The 21,263-nt window shown below is 35.2% G+C and overlaps 1 protein-coding gene and 1 long non-coding RNA gene across 3 annotated transcripts in view; one reads left to right on the forward strand and one right to left on the reverse strand.

Annotated features, from left to right (window-relative positions):
- The window catches only part of LOC136845752 (uncharacterized), a 134,215-nt gene that overhangs the window by 109,235 nt on the left and 3,717 nt on the right, over positions 1-21,263 (forward strand). Inside the window, exon 3 of one of the 2 annotated variants that reach the window (XR_010855242.1) lies at positions 17,240-18,041. The exons of the other annotated variant lie outside the window; for it this stretch is intronic. This is a non-coding gene — a long non-coding RNA (uncharacterized lncRNA). Of the gene's footprint in view, positions 1-17,239; positions 18,042-21,263 lie in introns of those variants that run through there. 2 annotated transcript variants of the gene reach the window in all.
- LOC136845751 (protein big brother-like) overlaps positions 1-21,263 on the reverse strand; it is a 159,429-nt gene that overhangs the window by 70,620 nt on the left and 67,546 nt on the right. Inside the window, 1 exon segment of the mRNA XM_067115996.1 lies at positions 19,921-20,016. Within this exon segment, the coding sequence (XP_066972097.1) occupies positions 19,921-20,016 (96 nt within the window).

A 21,263-nucleotide genomic window follows, 5' to 3' on the forward strand; every position in this document is an offset into this window, starting at 1 on the left:
GTAGCATGGATTAAGATAGATGGAAGGAACAAAGTTAAGTACACCTTAGTTTAACCAGACCACTGAGCTGGTCAACAGCCCTCCCAGTTCTTCATTGGAGGGGTATGTAGAGCTGTCGGCTAGCACGTTGTTGGCCCAGTGTTCGACTCTCCGACCGGCCAGTGCAGAATTAGAGGAATTTATTTCTGGTGATAGAAATTCAATTCCCGTCATAATGTGGTTCGGATTCCACAATAAGCTGTAGGTCCCGTTGCTAGGTAACCAGTTGGTTCTTAGCCACGTAAAATAAATCTAATCCTTCGGGCCAGCCCTAGGAGAGCTGTTAATCAGCTCAGTGGTCTGGTTAAATTAAGATATACTTAACTTAACAGCTCTCCTAGGCCTGGCCCGAAGGATTAGATTTATTTTACGTGGCTAAGAACCAACTGGTCACCTAGCAACGGGACCTACAGCTTATTGTGGAATCCGAACCACATTATGACGAGAAATGAATTTCTATCAGCAGAAATTACATTCCTCTAATTCTTCATTGGCAGCTCGGAGAGTCGAACGCTGGGCCAACAGCGTGCTAGCCGAGAGCTCTACCCACCCCTCCAACGAAGAACTGATGGAAGGAACAGGAGGAGACCCGCTACAAGGGGCCGTTTGGGGTCTTCTTTTTTTCTTTTTTTCCTCTCTTTATTTCTTCTTTCCCACAACAGAAGGACAGAAATGAAAAACAAGAGGTAGCTCCCTTTACACATCTGTACTCGTAAATCTTCGACCTATGAGAATGGCGACTTATTTACATATATATTAGCGTTTGCAATTGTTGTGAATGATAGAAGAGCTCTCTCTCTCTCTCTCTCTCTCTCTCTCTCTCTCTCTCTCTCTCTCTGTGGAACGAGCTATTACTGCATGTTAAATACTACCTGCGGTACCTCAAATGAAAGCGTCAACAAATTTCAAAGAAATATTTTTTTCATTGTTTCCTGTGGGCACATTTGTTACTTGCGCTTTTGTTCAGGTTAGTCTTCATCTTTCTATTTTTAATAATTTCACAATCATTCTTTTTAACGGCATTATTACTGAAGCTTATAATTATGGACGCCCATGGTATGAGTGAAGATGAAAGTTTGGTCATTTTTCACAACAAAGAATGTCACGAATCCAGTCGCTTCTCGCACAGGTTTAGAGAATTTTGCAAGCATGAGCACATGCACACGTGCGCACGCTCATATATATATATATATATATATATATATATATATATATATATATATATATATATATATATATATATATATATATATATATATATATATATATATTTATATATATATATATATATATATATATATATATATATATATATATAATAATATATATATATATACAGTATATATCTACATATATATATATATATATATATATATATATATATATATATATATATATATATATATATATATATATATATATATATATATGTGTGTGTGTGTGTGTGTGTGTGTGTGTCTTTAAAAGAGAATCTCCAGTCACGGGATTTTCTGAGTTATAATCGTTTATCCCGTCATAAGCCGTAATCTTTATACTTTTATGTTCAAAATAGTGATTGATGTTAGTCGGTATAGGGAGTTTTTGTATGGAATTTGCTCTTCATTACTTGTTTGTATTTAAAGCGTCTTCTTACATGTGCCTGTATTTCATAGCCAGTTCTTCCTGCCAAACAGGAAACCTTCAAGGCTTTGTTAGACATTAGTTTTGTAAGCATATGATTGCCTAATGCCTACAAAAACATGTACTCATATCACGATTAAAGACGGGAGGGCCTCTATATGTAAACCTTACCCCAGCTGGGCGAAACCATTTATAATAAAATCTTAAGATATTCTAACTCATCGAAGAGATGTGAAATTTTGATATGCTTATTTGTGTCCAGCTATATCCTAAGAATTTATCTGGAATCTCTGTTAGGTTTAACTGACAGCTCATTCTTTAGTCTTATTAGTGTGACCTTGAAGTATCCTATTTCATCATCATCTAAACCAGCCCTGTGCAACCTGCGGCCCAAGGGCCGCATGCGGCCCTCAAAGGCTTTCATTGGGGCCCTTTCTCCTAAAATTAAATAAGCTATAGTGCGGCCCTCAGCAGGAAAGATTTTATTGTACTAATAATGGCTTACAAGTAAAAAACGCAAGATTTCAGAGGAAACCCGGATAACTCTTATGATAATGATCCCAGTTAACCAATAATAAGTAATTATTTATGTTTGTACATTATAATAATAAGGTACGGTAGCCTTTCATTTGCTCATCTATAGTAAGGAAAATACTTTTGTTTTGAACAATTCTTATGTTTGTGATCCTAATTTAAATAAAATCAGTAACAAACTAATCATCTATCTTTATCAGTATAATCTCACATAATATGTTTTCGATCGTAGTAAATAACATGAAATAGTAAGGTTAGGTGGCCCTCCATACCAACAGAGTCGTGACTCGTGGCCCTTTGGGAAAATAGGTTGCACACCCCTGATCTAAACCAATTATGATTTTCATCAAATTCGTCCATTAATTCTTGTTTGCTTTCAGTCGCTGCAAAACCTTTGCTTCGTAAGTTAACGGAGTTTTCTTCGATAATGCGGTTAGAAGTAGTGCCTAAATAATTTTAATTCATTTTTAAAATCCTTTTATTTCTCCGTTTTTATGCTTCATTTATGAAAAAGAACAAGGAATACGTGTACTGTTACTGATTTTCCTTACTTATTTACTATAGACTACGCTTTATACAGCTTTCTTTACTGGGATTTCGTGCCTATGCGTTGTCAATGAAAACTGAATATATGAAGTTGAGGAATACGTTAGATGATTTTCTGGAACAAAAGAAGACCTTCTGTGTGTGTGTGTGTGTGTGTGTGTGTGTGTGTGTGCGATGAAGATATCTTTAGTTTTTACTGTAAAAGCTTCCTCATCAAAAGCGATACATGGCATAAATTATGTCTTATTTTACAGTAAGTATTTTAATTTAAATCTTACTTTTATCTACGTATGAATTTCCGTTTTGAATCTTATTCATACATTTTTTGGATTTTTCGATCACTCTTGGCTTGCGCGGCGTCTATATTTATATATTCATCTTTATTATACATAAAAGATCAAATAGACCTTGTGTTCGGATACGGTAGTTTTATTTTCTTTATAAGAACAGGTTTTTTTTTTTTTAGAATTTCGGGTCGATAATCGATTATTAACATTACGCCTAATTGGATAAATACGGATAGACTTACTAACAAATAAATATATTTGAGGTCAAGGTCCATGTCTATCATTGATTCTAAACCAGACCATGGTCCGAATCCTTGCCGGCGCAGAAGCACTTCAATTATAGTCCCCCCTTGGACATAAGTTATTCCCAAGGTAAAGTGAATTCGATACTGATTGATATTTGTGGCTTCATATTTTAGAACATAATTAGGCCAAGCGGGTACAAAAGACTATATATATATAAATTATATATATATATATATATATATATATATATATATATATATATATATATATATATTATATTATATATATATATATATATATATATATATATATATATATATATATATATATATATATATATAGAGAGAGAGAGAGAGAGAGAGAGAGAGAGAGAGAGAGAGAGAGAAGGTCTTTACTGGTTAAGTTTCTTTGGCAAAGGTTCGTCAGCAAGATCACAAAAATCTTATAAAACCTAAATGGTCATTAGCATTGGCATTTAAATCGGCTGCTTTTGAATTTCATGTGTTTTTTTTAATGTTTCCACGTGTGTGCAGTATCAAAATTTCTTTTGAGAGGAGAAATATTACTCCTTGTAATTAGAAAATCTTTTGATCAACAAAATTTCAAAATATCAGAGTTGGGAACATGAAAAAAATAAATTTTTAATAAATTATTGTTCGTGTATTTTCAAAGGCTAATTAGAAGGGTTGGTCTGCTCGATTATGGGTGAAATTCTTCTAGGCATTCACATGTATAGTAACAGGGCATAATCAGCCTAATCTGGTCTGCGAAAGACAAGATTTTACCGATGGCATTTCCTTCTTTTATTCTGTTGTATTATGCGGCCTTTTATTAAGTGCTTATTCTTCCTTTACTCATACTTGGCCCCCGTCCTAAAAGTTTTGGAGCTTTATCAGTTCGCTAACCCCTTACTTTCTGTGTAAAATATCTGTGATAATTATTTGCTCTCTTATTGTTCTTAATGTTTTTATTGTTGCCAATATAAGAGACTGCATTAAGTGGCTCAATTACAGTCATACTGGGATAAGATAATTCACTGTTGTTGAAAAAATTTACCTCCAGTTCACCAAAACGCTGTTTGTCTTCTTAAATCGTATGAAGTTTCTTATTTCTAGTACTTGTACCTTTTTCTCTAGTTACCATTTCTCTCCATGCAACTCTAGTCATGGATGGCCCATAGAGAGTTCCTGTCAGCTGACGTGCTGGTGTTGATCCCCCTAAGCTTGTAAGGTGATGACCTGAGATGTCGAAGTTTATCTCCAATCACGTGTTAAAACTATTCACTTGACTCTTATGGTACACCATGTACCTCATATTCTGTAGTCATTCAGCTGAGAGAACGGTTACATTAATCATTACTAGCTTCTCTATCTGCTGGTACGTAAACCTCTTTTGAATCTGCTACTTGTCGCTGTCCTTCTGTTGAAGTAATTACGAAGATTACTTTTCATGAACGAAACGTGGAATCCAGGTCAGTATCTTGTTGGAATAAAAAGGAGAAGTTGTAATTTTTCTACACAGTTCTCGATAATGTTGTTTAATAAAGATTCCTAATCTCTTATTTCTTAGTTGATTTATGGATAGCTGTCTCTTCTTGGAACTTCTCTTCCAAAGATTGTTATTTGTCTGAGGAAACTAAGAAAATACGCGTTTCAGAGAGAGAGAGAGAGAGAGAGAGAGAGAGAGAGAGAGAGAGAGAGAGAGAGAGAGAGAGTGTTTATGTATGCGCAAGTATGTGTAATTTGTGTGTATATTTATATGTATGCGAGTTTATTATAGTTGTGACCGTCCGTGTTCTGTGTGTGTGTGTGTGTGTGTGTGTGTGTGTGTGTGGGATAACAGGAAGATCCTTGAATAACCTGAGGCGTCTCTTCGACCGCACCATATGGCCGAGCCTTTTGTGTGTTGTCTTCGTCGTCGGCGTTGTAGTTTAAGAAGAAGCTTATGATTATCTTGGAGTACATGCAAGACCAGTTCAAAAAGTCATTAATGCTCAGGATTCATTAGCCGCTTGATTTGATATCAGCATTAACACGCAGAGGAGAAAATCTCTCCCGTGGGTTAGGTTGAGACGCAAACATGATGTTGCTCAGGTTATGATGGACTTTTCGTGACTCTTTCTGAGCTGCTGGCGTTAAACTCCTGAGAGGACCTGGCATAATGCTCTTAAGAGCAAATTGCTGGAAGAAACGATTCTATCTCACGACTAATACCTGTCTGCCCCTGCCCTGGATTACCCGCTGGTTTCTCATGACCATTTCCGGGCACTTGTAAACATGGCGACCGAGAGGTCATGACCCGCTGATTCTAAAGTCTAATCAAATCTGTCGTGCTGTTTAAGCATCCTTCGGGTGCTCAATGATAAACTCTGCTTCAGGCACATTATTTGACCGGTTATGCTTTTCTTGCTAACAGGGTTCAATGTCCTGAGTTCCAGTGACGATTTCGATCTGGAGTCTTCTTGCCAGAAACTGTTTAAGCGGACTTTTCGAAGGGAATCTCACTTGTGACGGGAAATTAGTGAATGATTTCTATTTGCATTGTCATAATAATTCCCATATATATACTTGGACTTGAAATAATTCAGTATATATCTTGAACTTGAAATAATTATAAAGCGTATGAAGATTGAATTACGTATTCAAAACTATTGAATAACAGTTATCTTGTTATCACTTCATGTCCTTATATTTATGTTTGACTCATTTATTATTATTATATTTTTTATGATGCTTAATCCTCATGATTACTGTTCTTGCATATTACGAAATAAAAAAAAATCTCGGCAAGCATGGGTTTTTCTCAGGAATAGGGGTTGAGATGAAGTGTGTTTGATCGAAAGGCAAAATAATGTATTTGGAAAACGATTTTAATTTGGCTCCACTTAACGAGTAGAGGATCATTGGGAAACGAAAGCATTGCAGTGTTACACTTTGTTTTCCCGTCGTGTCCAGTTTGTTGCGGTATTTTTAATCCTGAATTCGTCTGCCAGCACAGAAGAGAAAAAAGCTCTTGCGGCAATTAAGTCAGTGAGATTGTCAGGTACCACCTACATGCTTTACTCCTCTTTCTGCTTCGTATTGCTTCAGGTTTCGCTTTTAATTTGACAATTAAAACCTTGTGGATTAGAATGTAATAATAATCATGATATATGAAAAACTAAGCAAAGTATAGACATTTATTGGCATTTTTGGGGATGGGAGAGATTCACTATCTTTAAAAATTACTCTATTATGTAATTTTTTTTTTACTGTAGCTTATCCTGCACCTTTCTTTGTAACATATACGACGTCCTCATGAAATAATATTCGCATACTTTTGCCACAGGTAATATAAGATTGACTATTATAAACACAACAAAAACAAGGCTCTGCAGACTCTTAAAGTCACAGTTCCAGATTTTAGAGCTGGAGAGAGAGAGAGAGAGAGAGAGAGAGAGAGAGAGAGAGAGAGAGAGAGAGAGAGAGAGAGAGAGCTAAATTTCGGACCCAGGAGCTCATGAATTCCACTTCGCACCCATAGGTTAGGGAAGTATAACGTACTTGCCACGTCGTCGAAAAGCGGTGAGGAAAATCGCCACCCTGTAATAGAATCATCATCTGGGGCAGCAAAGACCGAGGGACTGCCTATCAACACGGAGCTAAAGGAGCTTCGAGTTGAAGAAGCCTCTCCTAATTACATCGCTAAGAAGGGTTTCCCAGACGCATAAAAAGCCTCTCCGACGTCTTAGATGCTGATTTAGTAATGCCTTCACTGTGATCTTCAAACAGTAGACTGCTCTCTAGGTGTCTGGCCAAAGATATTTTATGGGCTGAATTTAAATGTTCCCAGACACTGAAGGGATATTCAAGTCATGATGGAATTTTGTCCCTTAAGCAGCCAAAGATCGCAGTAGCACCTGTAGTTTCAGACAAACGTGGCCTCAGGCAGAGTAAGCTTTGAACAAAAGGTTAAGGAGAAATACTGTACTTGAGAATGCCGAAAATATTTTATAAGGATAAAATGAACAACGTTAATTATAGAGGAGAAAAAGCATATGTGGCAGAAAAGAGTTCCGTAAAAATACTCTGAACGAGGAAATGGATAGGTGTAAGTGTCTGCTGTAAGGGGTAAAGCATAAAGATGCAAAGCTGAGATAAGGTATGGAAGGTGAATAAGACCAAAGTAAACCCTGCCGTGGTGTTAGCTCAGACATTGTCAAAATCACGCGAGATTAGTTAGAAGCTAAATTCTTTAGTAAGGATGATTTACCATTAGTGACGGCAATATTTACATACCGTGATGTAATATATATGTATATATATGTGTGTGTGTATTTATATGTATATGTGTGTATGTATATATATATATATATATATATATATATATATATATATATTTATATATATATATATATATATATAATATATATATATATATATATATATATATATATATATATATATATATATATATATATATATGTATATATATATATATATATATATATATATATATATATATATATATATATATATATAAAATCCCCCTTTAAGGAAGGAGTTCATGGGCCAACGGTGTCTGGCCTTCCATAGTAGTCACCCATCCAAGTGCTGACCAGGCGCAATTTTGTTTATCGAAATTTGGAGTGGTTGTCCCCATGCATTAATAATAAGTTATGGAAAGGATGATATTTGTCGGTAACTTCATATTTCTTTCATAATTATTCAGGTCTTGTAACTTCATATTTCTTTCAAAATCATTCATGTCTTGTAACTTCATATTTCTTTCATAATCATTCATGTCTTGTAACTTCATATTTCTTTCATAATTATTCATGTCTTGATCTGATCATGGTTTTTTTCTTTATCTTGCTCTTATTCTGCTAGATAAATTATTCCTCGTAAATCCAAGCGCAGGGTTTTGCGATTCTAAATATCGTAAAGACCCCTGTCAGGAAAATGCAATGAATCCTTATTACGATCAGGTGCAAAAACTTGCTGGGCGAGAGACGTACTATTATTTCTTTCCTGTTATATGCGACAGAAAATGCTGTAAAGTTTAATGCTATTTACATCTCAGATGTTAGGGAGCAGGTGGTTAAGATTATTAATTATGTTGCTGTCTTTAAGAATAAGTGATTGCAAAAAGGACACATTGTATTCATTGTACGAATGAATGTAATATTAAAGAATTTGATAAATTACTTCGTTTTCCACAGACTCTTGGTAACTCTAAAATACTGACGCCCGTAAAAATAAGAGCTCTGACAAGGCAACAGGCAGAATCTACATGCAAATCTGTGATGCTGATTTTAGCGTAAGAACAAACATTTGAGAAGAAGAAGAAGAAAAAGAAGAAGAAGAAAGCCAAGAACAATCATCCATTTTCGCTAACCGTGGTTCGAGCGTGTACAGACGGGCCAAAATCGATACTGCACTTGAGTCTTCGGGTCGTTTAGTTTCCGAAAGGCCGTTGCGTGATGGTCGCGTAAGGTGTGTGAGAATTGGAGGAACTTGGACATGCAAATTAGGCAGGTCGTTACTGAGTTTACTGCATTTATATAGGCCTCAAACACGCATCCAGGAAAGACTGGGAAAGAGAGAGAGAGAGAGAGAGAGAGAGAGAGAGAGAGAGAGAGGGAATGTTGCAGAATTTCGGTACTGTAACGTACGTATATATATATATATATATATATATATATATATATATATATATATATATATATATATATATATATATATATATATATATGTATTATATGTATGTATGTATGTATGTATGTATATACAATTATATAATTTTATATATATGTGTGTGTGTGTGACTTTTTGGTACTCATACACACAACTTTATGCTTACAAATATTAAGTCACAAATATCGCTAATATCCAAATCACTGTATCCTGGGAATAGCTCAAACTGAAGAGAAATTATAACTGATCAGCGTTTCGTCCCCGGCAGGATTCAAACCATATTTGTGGATAATACATATATACCCAAAACATATCTATGAGACGTTCTCTCTCTCTCTCTCTCTCTCTCTCTCTCTCTCTCTCTCTCTCTCTCTCTCTCAGTGAGTGATATCTCCGGCCTCGACCACCTGGGAGGAGACATTTTGTCTCCGGGTGTAATTGGCCTTAAAATATCGGGAAAGCGCTGCTATTTATGACGTAATGGCTCGGAACAATGAAACCCATTTCGGGACGTAAAGAACGACGAGGAGGCAGGTAACCCATGTTCCTTGACAGGTAGGTTACCTGCCCATGCTTATAGGGCCTTTGAAGAGTGATTGTGAGGTAGGAAGGGTAAGGGAGCATTGTGGGATGGGAGGAATAAAGCAGGGGGTCATGTGAGGAAAGACGATTTAAGGGAGGAGTGAATGACAGACTTCGGACTCTGGTGGGAGCGGCATTGGGATCCCGATAAGGTCCTGAAAATCCAATAGAGTGTGCCTCATAGAATTTTAAGTACTAGATTCAAAAACAATTGTGCATTCCGAATTGTATTTTGATACCTATGCTCTTGAAATGGTATGTTTGATGTACAGGAATTGAGACGCACTTTAGAATATTAAAATTGTTTATTTAATTTCGTTGCGATGTACACTAAAAATAAATTTGTTTAGGAAATGAAAACTAATTCACATTACTGATAATGCCGTGGAACTTCTTAATTATACTTTAGTCATACTTTCAATTTACCTCACCCGTTTTTCCAAAATCTTCAGTGAGATCAAAGTACAAATAGTTCTGCGTTTCTTACAGCATCAGGCTGATTTCCGGAACAAAAGAGAGAGAGACATCACCTTGTAAGTGATGCTCCAGGAATGTGAGAGATGCGGTTTTTGTGAAGCGAGCCATGTAAACATTATGACGGAACGCGTCTCCGTCATTGGTTTTCTGTGCCTTGTAGGGTTACTTACTTCAAAGAGACGTTCACCCTGTGGCGTGGAAAGAGGAATGAGGAATGGATGCGTTTGTTTCAGTTGTCTTTTAGCCTGCCGTCAAAACACCAACGGCCACCGATGCGGAAGATATTCATGAAAGGGAAAGGAGAGTAACTAACTAGTAAAAATTCTAATGAATCTGGAGAGAGAGAGGGAGGGAGGAGAGAATCTCTCTCTCTCTCTCTCTCTCTCTCTCTCTCTCTCTCTCTCTCTGTACCTTGAGTAACCACTTCTGGCTGCAATAGGCAGTGGTGGATAAGACGGTCAGATAATAAATGGAAGTGTTGACAGATTTCCTACGTTAGATGACAGTGTAGATATTTCAAGGCAGATACCATGTAAGACCGATAGGAGAATGAGTGTTGTTAAAGTTATGCTATAGAAGAAGGTAATCGTTTTCTTTATGTAGATTTTATCCAGTTTTTAAAGTCACCTGACCTCCAAAAAGACGAGGGGAACAGTTATTGTAACTTATATCTTCACTAATTCTTGTCTTTGTTCTGTCTCTCGAAGTTCGAAGGATAGTGTTCTTTTTGTGGGCCATTAAGTGTATCTGCCTTTCCCTGTCTACCGCATAGCTATCCTGTCATATTTTCTGATATACGGTATATATAGTATGTATATATATATATATATATATATATATATATATATATATATATATATATATATATATATATATATATATATATATATATATATATATATATGTATATATATATGTATATATATATATATATATATATTTATTTATATATACATATATATATATATAAGATGAATGGTTTTTCTCTCTCTCTCTCTCTCTCTCTCTCTCTCTCTCTCTCTCTCTCTCTCTCTCTCTCTCTCTCTCTCTCGTTGCCCCATATTAATTTATTTTCATTCTTCGACTTTCTACTTCCATTATCCTACCCGTCATGAAAGTAGTCGCTTTATTTATAATATTCGCGTAAAATGTATTGCTTTATTTTTTTAGTTTTCCATTTTGTTTTACCTCACTTTATCTCTCAACGGTTCCAGCGCTCTTTTAATTCCTGTTTTTCTATTCCTCCCGTCCGCTGGACTTGACGTCTCCCGTCGAAAACATCCAAAACAAAAGCGACAAAGGCACCTCAGGGGCCTCCGTCGAGCGTTTGAAAGTTCAGCGAAGGAAAGAAAAAAAGGAAAACATTTTCTCACAGCAATTATTTCCGCAATAAGAACGTTACGTTGACGACAAAGATTTTAAATTGCGTTATGAAAGGCCACACAAGTAGGTCCACACACAAAAGTCTCTCTCTCTCTCTCTCTCTCTCTCTCTCTCTCTCTCTCTCTCTCTCTCTCCACAACGTTGTCTGTTAGGCCAAAATGATGACTTGCAATCAGTACGTTTCTTTCCTCTTTCGATCACAGATCTTATTTTCGTCACAAATATTCTTTTCGAACTTTGAATTTGCTGAAAAAATTTCTTATTCAATGGCATTTTCCTGGGAAATTATGGCCGACGCGTTTGGCATTGACTATAGCCCCTAGGGAAGCGTAGAACAGACGTTCTGTTGCGCGCCAACCCATGCCCACGCCCCTACCACGCCCATGGCACGCCCACTCTTCATGTAGCCTCCCCTTCACTTTTTCAAGCATTTTTTTTCATTTTCCTCTCCTATTCAGGCCTTGACAACATCACAAAATAGAACTATCTTGACTGTTTGAATGAAGTGTCAACGGCCTCTCTCTCTCTCTCTCTCTCTCTCTCTCTCTCTCTCTCTCTCTCTCTCTCTCTCTCTCTCTCTCTCTCTCTCTCTCAGGAAGAAGAACACTAGGTTTTCGGTCAATCTATTATCCGTCAAGGTTTCATTCAAATGTGTCGTTTAAAAATGGTTAAATAGCAACATTTAATTACTAGTAATGATAGAATAGTGTTTATTCTATCCTTGTTCATCCTAATAAAAGCATGATGAAAAGGAATAATTCTTTCTGCAAACAGTCCAAGACGAGTATCCTCGGAATTTCAAAAGATGCCCAATAGTGAAACGAGTTCAGACATTACGTAAAACACCCTGAAGGAATGAATTGTAAAGTGATTGATGGTATCGAAGGAACTGGTGCATGAGGTGTAACTGTAATGTCACAATTATCATAAATTAGGTGAACCTGTTTAGGCCACTGAGTTCCTGTCTAGACTTCGATGTGGGTATCCCGAGAGAATTGTTCTTGAATGTGAGAAAATTAGAGACGTAGTTAAAGAAGTTGAACAGCTAGGTAGGAGGTGTCCAAGAGGAACGGATGATTAGCTGAGGACCAAAGGACGCATTTATAGAACCCTCACCAAGTACAGCCTGCAGTGCTCCGTGCGAAGCTCACTGCGGGTGGCACCCTACTACGAATTATGTAGCATGGGAGGGTCAGGACGCTTACATAAGCAGATTACGTTCACGCAGTTTTTGTTTGCTTGTTATTTTGTTTGCCTGCAAGCTATTACAATATGCTGGTGATAAATTCCATTTAAATATATTAGAGATGTTGTCTGGGCAGAAAAGCAGGTTTGTTATTCCTCTCACTAATCCCCACTCGCACCGTACACCCAAGACAGAAATTATCTCTTCCGTCTACCTGTTAGATTCCATCCGATTTCAGCAAGTATTATAGCGGATCCTATCTTTAAAAGTGTATAGTCATAAGGGTTTGGTTGGCGTTTGCGTAGGTATACGTTCTTGGGGATCATGTATTTGATTATATATATATATATATATATATATATATATATATATATATATATATATATATATATATATAAATATATATATAATATATATATATATATATGTGTGTGTGTGTAAATAAAGACAAAATCCACGAAGGAATGAGAAACAGTGGAGTGCTGCAAGACCTTTCGACTTATATATATATATATATATATATATATATATATATATATGTGTGTGTGTGTGTGTGTGTGTGTGTGTGTGAGTGTGTGTGTAAATAAAGACAAAACCCACGAAGGAATGAGAAACAGTGGAGTGCTGCAAGACCTTTCGACTTACAGTCATTTACTTAGCTAAGTAAAAAACTATAAGCTGAAAGGCCTTCCAGCAATCCATTGCTTCTCTTTCCTTTGTGGACTTTGGCTTTATTTATATATTCATCAATTTTCCATATTTTCGTGATTCAGTTATGCATATATGTGTGTATGCATGTGTGTGATATATATATATATATATATATATATATATATATATATATATATATATATATATATATATATATATATATATAATTTTGTGTACGTCTCTCTGTCCTGTCTTTTCATCCGTCTGTCTGTACGTTTCTGTGCATGTAGCTTTGTATTTACATGTGTATATTTTCACAACTCTATTGTGTCAACTAACGAAACATTAACAAATAAAGAATAGAATTTACGAATAAAACGTAATTCGACGATTTAGGACTGTATTAAAGGTCACTGATTAACTTTTGACTCATAGACGTACAAATACACACAAACTTGTGTACATACAAACATGCATATTTCAGTGTAAACTATAACTCGCACAAATATATCCCAACGCATTCATAACCCTGTGCGCACGCATATACTAGTGAAGAGAGAGAGAGAGAGAGTGGGGACTTAGGTTTTACGTTTGTGTGTGCATGTATGTAAGCGTATTAGAGAGAGAGAGAGAGAGAGAGAGAGAGAGAGAGAGAGAGAGACGTATGTTTTACCTCTGTGTGTGCATGTATGTAAGCGTGTTAGAGAGAGAGAGAGACGTATGTTTTACTTCTGTGTGGGCATGTATATAAGCGTGTTAGAGAGAGAGAGAGAGAGAGAGAGAGAGAGAGAGAGAGAGAGAGAGAGAGAGAGAGAGAGTGTGTTTTACGTTTATGTGTACATGTATGTAAGAGAAAGACAGATAGTCAGACAGACATAGAGGGTGTGTGTGAGTGTGTGTGTGTGTGTGTGGAGGAGGAGAGATCCATGTACGTTTGTGTGTGCATGTATGTAAGAGAGAGAGGGGGTTGGGGCAGGGGTTGTGAAGGAGGAGAGAGACAGAGAGGGTGGAGGGGGAAAGACCCATGTTTTACCTTTGTGTGTGGATGTATGTAAGCGTGTGGATATTCATGTGACTTCTGACAGGAGGAAGGGCTACCTCGCAAAAAAGCTGTAAAATGTGGTAATTACACCGACAATAAAATTGATTGTTGGATAATAAAGATAGGTTTATAGTCAATAAAACTGGTGCTATATTTGTGTCAGGTTCTGTTTCTCTAACTCACCTGTATTTTTTTTGTCCCGTAGTTTTGTTCCGTTTATTATTATTTACGTATACTTTATGTCGACGTGAATGGAAAAACGAGTCATTGTTCCTGAGTCAGGAACTTCAGATAACCGAACGTTGTGAATAGAGAAGTTAGGAGTAATGAATATATCCACAAATTAATGTAAAAGTCATGTAAATAATAAAAAAAAAAAGAAATAACAAAGCTTGTAAAAGATGACTGTAGGTACACTATATGAAATGGCGTGACTTTTCAGTTTGACCAAGTAGGAAAACTGTCGGTAATTCTATTTCTTACTCGTAACTAAAGGATATTTTTTTTCATGAGGATTACTTGAATTTTGACCCAGATTTATATTGAGATATTGAGAAGCATGCCAATCTTTCCTTTTTAAGTATGAGTAGAGTAAAAAATAAGTTTTGAATTAAAATAGATGCGGGGTAAAGACATGTACACTCTGTTTTACGCACGTTCCTATGATGATAAAACTGCGTTTTGATATAATTTATCAGAATTCGATGAATAAATGAGAAAAGGTAAGAGAGTTGGTCTCTATTGGGCTCATTTCAGATTCTTAGTTTTCTATAAAAGAAAACTACTGAGATGGCTTTGTCTGTCCGTCCGCACTTTTTCTGTCCGCCCTCAGATCTTAAAAACTACAAAGGCTAGAGGGCTGCAAATTGGTATGTTGATCTTCCACCCTCCAATGATCGAACATACCAAATTGCAGCTTTCTAGTTTTATTTTATTTAAGGTTAAAGTTAGCCATGATCGTGCGTCTGGTAACGCTGTAGGACAGGCCACCACCGGGCCGTGACTGAAAGTTTCATGGGCCGCAGCTCATACAGCATTATGCACTGTACAGAAAACTCGACTGCGCCGAAGAAACTTCGGCGCATTTTTTTTCTTTTTTGTCCTTTCGTTTTACATGCTCAAACCACCGTAAAATATTTTTAGGCAATTTTTTTTAAGTGTTTTGTACTCCTGGTTTTTCTGTGGACACTTCCTACTTCTCAAAGACTTTTTGGAGAGTTCATTTCTTAGTCTGCGTATATTTCTTTTATACCAAGTTTCCTGACTTGAACTAGTAGCTTTAATTGGTTTCATATCATTCGCCCAATTAGCATAATGAAGCAGAATGTTATTTTTCCTTAGTTGGCGATATTTTACATCTATGTTATGTTCGTTTAAATCCTAGGTAAAACGTAGTTCATGATTTCGTGCATTCAGTAGTGTTTGTTGTTTTACGACGTCGACAGCGAGCCGAACAGTATTTATTTATTTCCAGGAGTTACCTTACATTTTATATGCCAATTTATGTATAAGGTACCAGTGACGTACACTAACAAGATAGTATAATACCAAGCAGTCTTCCACTGAATAGTTCCCTAATATTTTTCTTTATGGAATTTCAGCTTTTAAACGAAACCGACAATTCTGATGATTCTGTATTTCCTCCAAAGTAAGATTTTACTACCGTCTGCGAATGATTATGGTGGTTAGTGCATCAGTGATTTACTTTTAGATTCACCGTCCAACATTTATATTGTGTCTGTACGTATATTACTTTTCAAAACTGCAGATAATCTTCAACTTCTTTACATTCTCTATTTGTGGAATATATATATATATATATATATATATATATATATATATATATATATATATATATATATATATATATATATATATATATATATATTTAGAACTGATATTGTAGTTATTTTTTTTCTTACATTCCCAGGTAGGAAATTAAATGTACGTATTTACATTGAATAAAAACGTGAACTTTTTTTATTTGCAATCTGAGTTAAATCTTGCTCTGTTCGAACGTAAGTAAACTTGTATATAATGTATTCATTCTTTGATATATTTAATGTTCATTCGATTACTTTATTAGAGATTTCTGTCCAGACAGACTAGGGCCACTGAATTGCTTTAAGGAACTTCGGTTTTTCAACAGCATTTTTTCCACCTGAGAGCCTGTGTGCGATGAACTAGTGTTTTTGTATTGCTGTGTGCAACACCAAATACTGTAATTCAGGCTTTCTCACCCGACTTGCCTTCAATTTATAAACACGCGTCACCGATATATATAGAGTAAGGTCATTCATGTTTTCTTCGTCGTTGTAACAGCTTTTTACGATACAAATGGAATTTTTCAGTACCACTAGAAATCACTGAAAATTCCATGTACCTTTGTCCATTATGTAGCATATATAATGTTAGTAAAAAAAATTAGGAGTGAAGAGTTTCTAATTTTCGGTGACCTTTTTGTAGTTACTTCCTCCTATAGAGCAAATCTATTTCATATACTTTCAAGAATTAGCTTATATATATATATATATATATATATATATATATATATATATATATATATATATATATATATATATATATATATATATATATATATGTATGTATATATATATATATATATATATATATATATATATATATATATATATATATATATATGTATATGTATTAGTTTATGCTTAGTATTCTCTTTCTCTTCCTATTTAGTCTTTCTTTCTGTTATGTGATGCTGCAGTTAATCAGAAAATAGCGAAATTGTTTTATTTCCACTAAAGGTCAGTTTATACATGTTCATAGTTGCTTCCATGATGAAGAAACGAATTCATTAGATTTTTAAAAGTTTCTTATGTTAAAAAATAACATAAGAATGCTGTAATAACACAGTGACTTCATAGAAAAAACAAAATAACGAAATCTAAAGGTGAAAATTATTGAAAGCTGTATTTAGAATTTCTTTTGTTGTCAGGACACGAGAAGAATAGCTGCCCTTGAAGTGCTGCAAAGGCCCCGCAGATTAGACGACAGGCATATTCATCGCTTGTCACCACTGGGGTAATTACCTTCACTAAAAAAATAAATAAATAAATAAATAAATAAATAAATAAGAGTTGAAGGAAATAGCGTCGTTTTGGAAAAGTTGATGGAAATGTTTAGTATTTACATTTTGCAACTGTGCACTTTATTTTTTATTAGCATTAATTCTTTTCTTTTTTTGTATGTACGTTATTCTAAAAACTAAATGCATCATCAAATAGGTAGCAGTCAAAACTATGGCCGTGTATATAACTTTTACTAAACATTGCAAAATAATAAACACGTACAACGACATTCAAACTAATTTTCCATAAATTGAAGACTATTACGAAAGGCTGCAAGAATTGCGCGAGGACAAAGGAAAACACTGAAGGTCTCCCTGACTCAAAAAACGGTCGGGCGAAAACAGCAGAACGAGCGCACGAACTCGCGAGGGAGAAACGCAGCTATGGATAATTGAAAGGAAGCTGATGATCATTTGAGGTTTTGCGAGAGATCGCAAAATTTTCTCTGTGGGTTTTTTGAGGTTTTCCTCGGACACGGCATCGTCTGTAGCAAATGGCAGAGAGAGACATTATGAAATTTGTAGTAATGGTACTTGTTTTTTTTTTTCCTTTTCTTATTTTTGCTACTCATTAAGACTTCGGATTCTTTTATATGAGAGTTGGGAATCTGTCTTCTTTTGAATGCTAAAACAGGTCGTTTTGTGGCTGTCAAGATTGAGGAACTGTTAGTTGTTGGGTAATATCTGAATTTTACATTGTATTTTATTAAGCAAGCGTGAAAATATCTTTCTAAATTGTCCATAGTAGAATAACAATTAGGAATATGCCTACCACTCTCTCTCTCTCTCTCTCTCTCTCTCTCTCTCTCTCTCTCTCTCTCTCTATATATATATATATATATATATATATATATATATATATATATATATATATATATATATATATATATATATATATATATAATTTATATATATATATAAAATATGCATATATATATAAAAGAGAGAGAGAGCACTAACTGGTAGGCATATTCCTAATTGTTATTCTACAATGGACAATTTGGAAAGATATATTCGCGCTTGTTTAATAAAATACAATGTAAAATCCAGATATTATCCAACAACTAACAGTTCCTCAATCTTGACAGCCACAAAACGACCTGTTTTAGCATTCACAAGAAGACAGATTCCCAACCCTCTTTTACAAGAATCTGAAGTCTTACAGAGTAGCAAAAATAACAAAGGAGAAAAAAAAACAAGAACCATTACTACAAATTTCATAATGTTAATATATACTGTATATATATATATATATATATATATAGACATGCAATATATATATATATATATATATATATATATATATATATATATATATATATATATATATATATATATAAAATTATATGTGTATATATACACACACACAGCATAAGTCTTCGGTAGGAAAACGAGTGAAGGCAAGAATAGAGCAATACTACCTTTAGAAAATGTTCAATAACCGGCAGCAATTACACAATACCATAAGGAAGAGGAAAGCAGTCTAATACACACACACACACACACACATGTATATATATATATATATATATATATATATATACATATATATATATATATATATATATATATATATATATATATATATATATATATATATATATATATATATATATATATATATACACGCCAGTGAATATCATGAACACATTTCTGTTAACCGTTGATGAGAAATATGTTGGCAAACCAGCATTTTCTTCAGCGTGAGTGGTAATGCTTATATATTCTTCTTGTGTACGATACATTCATGTTTATATTTATATATATATGATTTGAGAATGAGCAAAATGTTTAAAAGCTGTTCATTTTTATCATGAAGTCAACTTTGGGCTATTTTCTAGTGTTAAAAGCAAAACGAGGAATTTTACGTTATATGGTTCTCTTTATTTGCGAACAAATACATATTAGCACAAATACATACATACATATATATATGTTTGTATTATATATATATATATATGTATACATATATATACACGTGTGTGTTTATCAGTGTTCAAGGCTGTCTGTCGCTTCCGACATTCATCACCAAATTTATTGACGTTAATTCTGGAGTGGTTTTAATTCTGCCTAAAATTTTTTGGTTTTAAGCCCTGATATTTTTAAAATTTCTATGGAAATGTCTGTCAATCTCCCAAGAGATATTGAAAACGCCTTCAGAACGTGAAATCTCCCTAGAGATATTGAAAACGCCTTCAGAATCTGAAATCCCCCTAGAAATATTGAAAACGCCTTCAGAACCTGAAATCTCCCTAGAAATACTGAAAACGCCTTCAGAACCTGAAATCTCCCTAGAGATATTGAAAAAGCGCTTTCCGAACCTGAAATCTCCCTAGAGATATTGAAAAAGCGCTTTCAGAACGTGAAATCTCCCCACATAACATTGTTTGTGGCAATTGTTTTATTTTTTAATCTTTAAACCACTGGTTAAACAACTTCGACGTGAAACATGTTTCTTAGGCAATGATTACCTGGATATTGTTCAAAGCTCTTCCAAGATGAAATTTAGTCATATACAAGATACAGTGATATCACTTGTTATTTCTTACCTTCCCTGGTTCTTTATTGAAGTCGACATCTGCAGAGTAGCCTCCAGGGGCAGGTGTGAAAGACAACTGTAAGTTGGTGCCAGTGTTTATGAAGGCCTGGAAAGAAAAATTACACAGTTATTGTACGTCTGGCGGTTGTAAAAACTCAAGTACAGTTTTAATTAACATCATAGCCATAGCAATTATTATGACAATGTTGTGCTTTTATCGCATCAAATTTTGTTTAAAATGTAGATTATAGGTCATTTATGTGTTTGTTTTCACTTTCTGTAAATCATTACCTTCTCCGATACTTTACAGAATAGTGGGTAAACGAAAGTATAGTTTACATTAACATCATAGAAATTATTGTCAGTCATGTGCTCATGTAGATTATTAGTCATTTATGCATTTTTTCACTATATCAAACTAATATACCTATTTTGGTTCTCAATCAACTCGCCTTTTATGTGAAAATAACGAATAGATTTTCTACTCTCTTTCTTAAAGATATTACCAGTTGGTTGGGCCGCCACGGGAAATAACGTTTTGCATAGCTTCAAACAGACAATTAAATGTGACCTGGACCCGATCCTAATCAGGCAATGTCTGACTACCTGACTAAATAGAACGCACACTTCTGCCTCAAGTATCTGAATAAGCTTGAATGGTCCAGGTCTTTACTCCGGCGTGATGTAACTCGGTACGATGCCCTGCGTGCTGTAATTCTTAAAAGGTGCGTTTTTAAACGATCACGCATAATCAGTGAAAGAGAGTTCAGACTCGCATGAGATTCTTGTATGACCCAATGGGAAGGTTGATTATTGTATTCCTTACAAGTCCTGATCCGTATAAGGATCTAACAAAAAAAAAAAAATGAACAGACCTCAGCCGCTGGTATGTTTCAAGACCAACAAATACATTTGCATTTCAACGCATCCGTTGCAACAGCGTTCCCTACATCGTGAATATCTGCAGAAGACGCCGGAGCATCAGGTGACCGTGTGTCCCCTTGATGATTAGTAGCAATAAGGGCAAACCCATTGATGACGTAATTGCAGCAACAAACAACGACAATAACTGCAATGAGGATACTCACGGGAGGATGACGGGTAATTACCGCCGAAGGTTTATGTCATGATTGAAAGCAATGAGCGCATTCGGGTATATTTCCCGAAATCACTCCCTGATGACATTGTTAGTTCGCAACACGAAAATGGCCGGATGGAATTGCCCAGGACGATGATGATGCCCTCTTACGGGAGAATGACGGCCGCATTCCTCCGACAGCTTCCCTCACTGCATGAAAGGGCAATTAACATACGCTAATTAGTGTAATAATCTTAATGACGAGCTGGAAACGT

The sequence above is a fragment of the Macrobrachium rosenbergii genome, chromosome 14, assembly GCF_040412425.1.
Source record: "Macrobrachium rosenbergii isolate ZJJX-2024 chromosome 14, ASM4041242v1, whole genome shotgun sequence".
Classification (NCBI taxonomy): Eukaryota; Metazoa; Arthropoda; class Malacostraca; order Decapoda; family Palaemonidae; genus Macrobrachium; species Macrobrachium rosenbergii.